Here is a 9,229-nt window from a genome sequence, read left to right as displayed (position 1 = left end):
GTCGGGGGAGGAGGGGAGAGGAGGTGGAGAAGGGGGGATGATCATGTAAGAGTGATGATCTTCTGAACACCAGACCATGTAAGAGTGATGATCTTCTGAACACCAGACCATGTAAGAGTGATGATCTTCTGAACACCAGACCATGTAAGAGTGATGATCTTCTGAACACCAGACCATGTAAGAGTGATGGTCTTCTGAACACCAGACCATGTAAGAGTGATGATCGTCTGAACACCAGACCATGTAAGAGTGATGATCTTCTGAACACCAGACCATGTAAGAGTGATGATCTTCTGAACACCAGACCATGTAAGAGTGATGGTCTTCTGAACACCAGACCATGTAAGAGTGATGGTCTTCTGAACACCAGACCATGTAAGAGTGATGGTCTTCTGAACACCAGACCATGTAAGAGTGATGGTCTTCTGAACACCAGACCATGTGATGTGCTTCAGGTTTTTTTATTCATATCCCAAACTCTCTCTTACCCATAGTGTTACGGTAAACTGTCTCTCTCTCTCTCCGACACTCGCAGTAAACTGTCTCTCTGTCCAACAGATGGACAGAGAGAAACAAGAGACAGAGAGAGATACAGACAGAAAAAGAGACAGTTAAAGACAGAGAAAGAGAGACATAGACAGAGAGAGAGAGAGAGAGAGGCATGCAAAAGCCATATCCACAGCTGCAGCGATTGTCTTGCCATTAGGCAGTTAATCTGCAGATAGGAAGTGACATGTAGGATATGAGGTCAGACTCCAGGCATAGTGATAATTCTTGATGATATGAGTCACACAGTCTCTGTGATTGTGACTGTGTGTACATGCATATCTGTGAGTGGGTGTCTGAGTGTGTGTATGTGTTTCATCTGTATCTTAAAACCTTGAATCACATCATGAAGGAAGTGATTGGAAGCCTGAGCTATCACGCACGGCTTTAATTGAAATGCAGGAGGAAAAGAACCCTGCATGCTACATACATGCCTCCTTGTCTGTGTGATTACCGTGTGATGACCCTGTGTGTGTGAAGACCCTGTGTGTGATTACCGTGTGTGTGAAGTCCCTGTGTGTGATTACTCTGTGATGACCTTGTGATGACCCCATGTGTGATGACCCTGTGTGTGAAGTCCCTGTGTGTGATTACCCTTTGATGACCCTGTGTGTGATGACCCAGTGTGTGATGCCCCCTATGTGATGCCCTATCTGTAATTACTTCAGCAGTAATGGTAGCTGGTCTGTATTTAATGATACAGCATGTATTGTATTTCTGCATGTCTGACTGCACTGACCACTCTGAAATCTACATTCCACCCTCCTCTGATTTGAATGGGAACCGTCTGACCCTCAGCCTAAAATAGAAATAGCTGATAAAGGGCGAGTGGTTATGGGCCAGGGCTTCTGTGCCATAGTAACGTAGCTTTTAATGGCTTCCCTGTTCAAACACACCTCATTCACATACTGGCAGTGCTGCTGGCAGCGTGGTGGGCTGGGAGTGCTGCAGCGTTAGGGAAACACTGGACGGTCCAGCGCTTGGTCCAAACACACCGTTCCCCCTCCCTCCCTACCAACCACAGTGCTTCATTAGTGGAATCAGCTGCTCTCTGAACAGTTTGCTTCGCCGCTCACACACAGTCCTCCCTGCAGCCAATCAGAATGGTCCCCTTCGTCTGCTGCCAGCCCCTGAGGACTGTGGGTTGTGCTCAAGACCCCCCCCCCCCCCCCCCCCCCCCCCCCCGGACAGGAAATGCCGTCTCATTCTCCTTCCTGTCTGGCAGATGCAGGTCTCAGCCAGGCTAGTTCCCACTGCACCTCTGCACTGAGGGGTGGAGGCAACACGTTTGCCAGTGAACTCCACCCTAAAAAACCTCCATTCTTCCTTTTATAGCAACACAGTAGTACCAGATATGGAGGAGGAAGTCTGAATGATTAAAGTCGGAACCAGTAGAGAGCACAGGACCTAATCCAGCAGCACCTCAGCCAGGCTCAACGCATCGTTTAGATGAGATTAAGATTAATTGATCTGCAAGAAATATATGGTCAGTCTCTCCAAAAACCCATTAAATAAATAAGTTCCAATTTAATGACTTGAAAGTTAAATGAGATTGAAAGTAAATAAGTGTGTGTGTGTGTGTGTGTGTGTGTGTGTGTGTAAGACACAGAAAACTGGCCGCCTTTGTCTCCTCCTCACAATACTCAGATTCTCGTGTGTGTGTGTGTGTGTGTGTGTGTGTGTGTGTGTGTGTGTGTGTGTGTGTGTCTGTATTGACTACAACCATGCCAGCTGCAGTAGACAGCATTTTAACATTACGATGATTGACTGTGTTATGTATCCTGGAATTTCTCTGAGGTTAAGAACATCGTGCTTTACATTTCCTGTTTGAGATGCACACACAGATCAGCTCTAAAAGCTTCTGTTCCCTCTCTCTCTCACTCTCTCTCTCTTTCTCTCACTCTCTGATCCCTTGCATGTTCTCCCTCTCATGCTCTCTCTCTTTCTTTTTCACTCTCACACACTCTGTCTCTCATTCCAATGACTCTGTCTCTTTATTCCTCCATCATTCTTTTTTAAAATACCAAATTCCTTATCACACATTTGCCTTTTAACTTTTGCTTTTAATTTTGCCCTCTCCAACTTACTTGTGTTTCTAAGATCTTGTGTGATTTTCTGCTTTCTCCACCATCCTTCCTGTCTGCAGGGAGAGAGGTCTCCTTGCTTATGTGATAGACAGTCTCCTTGCTTATGTGATCCAGGCAAGAAAATAAATGGTAATTTTCAACAAAGTAAACAGTTTAGAGCTATTATTGCAGTTAGCCACTAACACACACCACCTCATTGGCTTGTATGCATGCGTGCGAGGAGAGATGTTGGTAAGATCTCATTTGGGTCAGATCACACTGCTTCCAGCCAAGTAAGCACTGGTTTGTGTTTTAAAACACTGACTGGCAGGTCTTCATTATTGCAATAATGACAACACTGTAAGTCCCTAACACACAGCTCACAGAAGGGCAGGACAGAGACAGGACTCTCAGCTCACATAGGAGCAGGACAGAGACAGGACCCTTGGCTCACAGAGCAGCAGGACAGAGACAGGACCCTCGGCTCACAGAATAGCAGGACAGAGACACAACTCTCAGCTCACAGAGCAGCAGGACAGAGACACAACTCTCAGCTCACAGAAGAGCAGGACAGAGACAGGACCCTCATCTCACACAATAGCAGGACAGAGACAGGACCCTCAGCTCACACAATAGCAGGACAGAGACAGGACGCTCAGCTCACACAATAGCAGGACAGAGACAGGACGCTCAGCTCACAGAGCAGCAGGACTGAGACACGATTCTCAGCTCACAGAGGAGAGGAACAGAAAGAGACACGATAAGCAGACCCAATTATAGTACATTACTGAAACACTTACTGATACTTGGTGAAAGGTTTTCATAGATAAAGCATTTGGTTTTTTTTTGTATCATTTTGACCTACACAAGAAAATTGTTCTTAATCAGATTTTCTTTTCATCTCCTTGAGCAAATCCTCAGGCTGATCGCTGCGTTCTTTGTGCAGGCTGTGAGTAGCAGCTCTCATCCGCCCTGAGATCTAGACAACAGGGTCACTGGGATCCTGCCGGAGAGGATGAGACCTGAAATGCGAACTACATGGTGCTCTAGACAAACACAGTGAACCCTCAGTCACTCAGTCAGCTAATAAACTGTCTCACTCATCAAGCTCTGTGGTCACTCAGCCAGGTGAGGATGCCTGGTGCTTGACTTTTGAACCTTGGAGCGGTAGGGTCACAGACCCCTCGAACCCGCTCGGCCCCTCCCCCCGCGCTCCGATGGCAGTTTCGGCTTCTGCTTACCTCAGCGTGGCCTCCAGGAGAAAGAATCTTATTACAGCGTTCACATTTCAGACAGAACCGGTGCCAGTTCTTCCCCAGAGAGCTCACCTTCTCCGCTAAAACACAGGGTGAAAGGGAGAGAGAGAGAGAGAGAGAGAGAGAGAGAGAGAGAGAGAGAGAGAGAGATAGTATAAGAAAGACAGAGGGGCAGACAGATGAAAGATGCGGAGTGGGAGAACAATAGAAGAGAGATGAGTGAGCAAAATACAAAACGAGGAGGAAAGAGGGAGGTAGGCAGTGAGACAGACAAACAGAGACATCAGGTGTATCTCAATTCAGGGGCTGCAGTCCACGAAGTGCGGATTTGTAGGCCGGTTACGTCACTGCGCCGCGACGAGGCTGTCCCAATTCGTGGACTCCTTCTTATGCGGCCGACGAATGTAGCCTTCAAAACCCCGAAAACGAAGGACACGTCTGAGTATCCTTCGCATCCCATGATATCCCAGGATTCATTGCTCTATGAACAGTAAACAGGCGGAGTCTAGTGTACGGGCTGAAGAATTCGTTTTTAAATGTCGGTATTTTTTAAAATATGGACATTTATACTGCAATGAGATGCTAAATAACATGCCAGTTATTAATGATATTGCAGGTAAACCTGTGCTTTGAGTATTTACTAAAGAGTAACATTTATAAAAATACATTGAATTGAACATTGAAGTTATACTTCCAGCCAAACATGTGAATACATGTTCAACGCATTTTCTTTTAGGCATTTGTGGGTGATGTGATATTTGTCGGACAGCGCGCTAACACGTATGTAACGTATGTAACGGGGCAGAGCGTGGTCACGCAAACATACGTCTTGCGAAGACTAGACTGTCTCATTTAACAGCCGTGAGATGCAGCCTACCCGGCCTTCGAAGTGTGTGTGGCCACCGTGGGCTGCGGTCTACGCGGTCTACGCAGGCTGCAGCCCCTGAATTGAGATGCAGCCAATGTGAGACACCGTATTAAAGAGTGAAGAGTGAGAGTGAAGGGTAGGTGAATATGGCCCTGTCAGAGCTGCAGCTGTCAGAGCTTCGCCGTGCTACCATACGTAAATGACCGCAGGGTTACTACAGCCTTGTGGGCTCTAGCCAATCACAACAAGCAGCCGACCTTCCTTCCCAGCATGCCTCTGTTATACCACGTAAAAAAATTAAAAATAGATACGTAAAAGGCGCTGGAAAGTTATGCGAATGCTAGGCTTAGCGAGGCACGTTTATTCAGTTAACAATGCAATTCGAAGTAGATTAAAGGAACATTTATATAAATAAAATGAAATATATCAGTACTAGACAAGAGAGAAAAGGTAACTGATAGAATCACAGTGCAGTACCCATCACAGCAAGCTTTACAAGTCTTAATCAATAGGTAGGGTTCAGTTTCAATATAAAGGGACCTTGTAACGGTTGGTCTCACATCTACGCAGTGTTCCTCTGTCGTTACTGTTTACCTTACGCCCAATTATCAGACCAGTTTCTAAACCATTTAACTATTAATAACAATGGGGTGCCTGTTTTTGTTCTAGCAAAGAAGCGGTAGCTGCGTTTCAAATGAGCAGACGTGCATGTCCAGACAGTAGACGTCCTACTGTCGTTCACGCTCTGCAGAGACACAGAGACACTGCTGCTGTGTGATGGAGACAGAGCCCACACTGGACTAGCTGGGTCCGTCCCTCCCAGATGGACTCAAGCACATGTGGACCCTAAACAGAGCACGGGGCACGGCCATTAAAGTAGTGATGATTATTGTTTACGTCCGTGATGTCAGCCCACAAGGGCTGTGCTGTAATTACACACACGTGCTGCATGAAAAACACTGTGATCCATGTTTGCGGTAATTGTACGTGTGTGTGTGTGTGTGTGTGTGTGTGTGAGAGAGAGAGAGAGAGAGAGAGTTGATGTACACTACTATTACATAGTCACACAATGCCTTTGTGAGAAAACCTGTGTGAGTAGCTACCCAACAGTCTAAACCTGTGCAGTTTGTCGTATGCATGTCTGTATTTCTGTTTTGTCTAGACAAAGACCAGCCATTTAACAAACATGGTATTAGTATAAAGATTCATAGCACCCATTCAGCATGCACTCTGTGTGAGAGAGAGAGAGAGAGAGAGAGAGAGAGAGAGAGAGAGGGAGAGTGAGAGGAGAGAGATTTTTATCTAGCCAAAGACCCACAATTTAATTTAACAGTGCATTACATCACTCTGTGGCATCGTGCTCCTTGGCAAGATTTCACACTTTCTCCCCAAGATGAGATTTACCAAACAAAGCATGAACACACACTTCTAAGACCTTAGACAAGTTTAGAGGTTCAGAATGTAGGCGTTCATTAAAGCCTCCCTCCAGTGGAGGAATAGTGCTTGCTCCTCACAAAGGCTACCAGGAGACATCCTGCTCATTCATGAAACTGCTGAGAGACATTTATGGGATCACTGTGGGACCATTTTACCGTGTGTCCTGCACCTGCACACGCAGGTTTAGCCACAGCAGAACAGAAGTGTGTGTTCTGCTACAACGAGTCAGTGTTGTGTGATAGGTGATTCAGTCATCATACTGTAGTTCTCCCACAGCGTGAAGTAGTTCTAAAATGCACGTTACTTTGGCCTGTGGTATGTTTGGGGGATAATCAATACTAATTGCGTAACATAAGCAGGGCTCTGTCTCTTTGTACACAGTTGTTGAACTCTGACTCTGTATCTCGAAAGGTTGTTGGCTAAAAAAATCTGTTTCTCTGAGAATCTTTTTCAGTCTTGGACTGACTCTTAGGAGTCTTTGTAACCCAGAGATCCAGCCAGGCAGTAACGCTAATGCATCAAATGAGCGTGGGACGCAGGCCAGCGTATTGATGACCAGTCTGGTAAACCTGTGCACTGGCACAGTTCCTCACTTAAAAGGATCAGTGTACAGACTGGGCATGAATAACCATGTTACATAACCTTCTTACTCTCCAGTTAGGGCTGGTGTATGCTGATAGACTTTAGAACCTCGTTAACAAAACCACAGTAAACTACAGGGGAGGTTCCTTTAATGGTGCAAATGGAAATAAATTTACAATACAAAGAAAAACCACCTTTTTTAAAAACTTAAATCAACTTTAAAATTACACTTAAGTTTGCACTTAAGTAGCTCTACAAGAATTGCAGTGTTCCTCTTTGGTACACCCTGGATTCAACAGTATAGTAACTAAAATTGGGTAGATGCCAGTCTTGTAGTTTATTGATATTTGTTCTCAAGATAAAATATAATGATAATGCTCAAAATAGATAAGAAGGGTGACCAGCAGCAGAACGATCTAGATGCTGCTATCTAGATGCTATCAAAACAGGAACGACTCACTAAATGTAAATGTAAAATGTATCTTAGTAAATTATTTTCTTTGAAATCTACTTCAGAATAAGCAAAATAATCATGATTTGAAAATACTCAGAAATATACAAATCCACAGAATCCAACAGACTGAATGTAACTATTATAAATTAAGTAAATGTGAGTAGTGAAAAGGGACTTTAAATCAATAAATACCCGAGGAGCTACAGACTTTGAATACTCTGTACCAGAGTCATATGTTTATGTAAGGATTTACCAATTTTACTTTGAATTTGGATGCGAGAATAATTAAACCATCACGACATCCAATGTAACGACCGACCCACATTCCTGAAGTGTCTTTGTTTGCGCGCGCGCGCACACACACACACACACACACACATTCCAAACTCAAAACTCACTCACTCACGACAGCTGAGAAACAACAACCCCAGCACCGTGGGAGGTATCGGACAAATTATCCACTTTCTTGTCCTCCCCTGCATGAAGTTCTCGCTACGAACCTGCGGCCACGGTAACGTGGACTTTTGACTATTCAAGTACTCCCTGCCTTGAGGTTCCGTCACGCCCGTCCCGTTTTCATGGGCAAATATATTTATGAGGCTGGCAGCCACAACACACACACACACACACGGGATATTGAACCGGCGCAGTTGACAACAACTCTGCTGTGAGGTTCGTCTAACCCCCAAATAGTTACATCCTCAATATCTGCTGTTGATATTCGAGTAAAATCCAGAAGTCTTTGGAAGTCTTTGACAAGGAAAATAAAAATATTTTACGTATACTGTATGTTAAAATGTATACATTCATTTTCATTATTTTTCAATCCAATGAATGTCTATAATTTAACAAATTCCTTTGATGTCACTTAAACTGTTGCGATTTAAAATATTTTGGTAATTAAGTGACATACTTAATAATTACATAAGTATTATTATAACAGTATAATTACACCGCAACGATTTAAATGATCTACAACACCAAATAGTTCATTCACGTGGATTTATGAAGGTCTCTTACCGAAAAACACAGGCTTTTCGCATCTTGGACACTTGGACGTCATTCCTCAGGATAAAGTGCCACGCAGGCTCGGGTTCGTGGCTCCGCAGTGCTGGTTCCGCGGCTCACGGTGCAATGCGAGTCGCGCCAAGTTGATTTAACCGTAGAGGAGCCCGTATGACCCGCCCCGTTAGCGCGAGACCGCGTTACTGTTGCGAACTGTGATTGGTTCAAGAAGGACGTCAATCAACACACACGTCTTAAACTTGATAGAATTGCATAAGTAAAAAAAAGTAAACAACAAAAAGCACCAAATTATTATTATTACTATTATTATTATTATAACAGAAATTACCTGTATGTAAGAGTTTGCGATAGCTACGAATCTAGCCTCAATTTAGGAACAGACGAGGTGAATCGCGGCAATACTGTCCACAAAAAACGGAACATTTACTGACTGAGAGAAAACGTTTAACTTTTTCAGGTTCATTGTATATTATATGAACTGTTTATAAACGCAAGCTTCAAGACTAACTAATCAAAATACTCAGGACTATTAACACCACGTTTACTAATACTAATTAAGTTTATGATTAATCACACGATTTATTACCTAAAATGTTTACCTAAAAAGTAATTCATATTTCCACGAGGTGATGCTGCCCCCTGTAGGTCACAGTGCGTTATAGGCCGATCAACAGGTCTCCACCTACGGCAGGTAATACTGCACGAGCGCCGCTAAAATGTTGTAGATTTTATGCTCCCACAGGAAACGTATACATTATTCAAAAATTTTTTTGTATATTTCCTTTGCAATTCCAACAGTAGACAACTCTCGCTGACCATCAAGTTGAGGCGCAGTTTATCTCGAATACTTCCATCATACATTATAAAGAGGTTGAGCGCCCCCTACTGGCGCATATACTGATTCCTGAACATAGTCGCTGGTGTTAGGTGGGAATACCATTCAGTTCAGTGAATGTATATTTTTTTATTTGTAAAGATTATTCTCTAATCATCA

General features: G+C 43.9%; 1 protein-coding gene across 1 annotated transcript in view; it reads right to left on the bottom strand.

Annotated features, from left to right (window-relative positions):
- Window positions 1–8,388, bottom strand: part of crip3 (cysteine-rich protein 3) — a 15,799-nt gene extending 7,411 nt beyond the window's left edge. Inside the window, exons 1-2 of the mRNA XM_076992062.1 lie at window positions 8,230–8,388; window positions 3,854–3,948 (exon numbers count right to left, since the gene is read on the bottom strand). Of these exons, the coding sequence (XP_076848177.1) occupies window positions 3,854–3,948; window positions 8,230–8,272 (138 nt within the window). The 5' untranslated portion in view covers window positions 8,273–8,388. The remainder of the gene's footprint in view (window positions 1–3,853; window positions 3,949–8,229) is intronic.
- Window positions 8,389–9,229: the final 841 nt, after the last annotated feature.

The sequence above is a fragment of the Brachyhypopomus gauderio genome, unplaced genomic scaffold, assembly GCF_052324685.1.
Source record: "Brachyhypopomus gauderio isolate BG-103 unplaced genomic scaffold, BGAUD_0.2 sc89, whole genome shotgun sequence".
NCBI classification, from domain to species: domain Eukaryota; kingdom Metazoa; phylum Chordata; class Actinopteri; order Gymnotiformes; family Hypopomidae; genus Brachyhypopomus; species Brachyhypopomus gauderio.
This window is presented reverse-complemented; position numbering and strand designations above follow the sequence as displayed.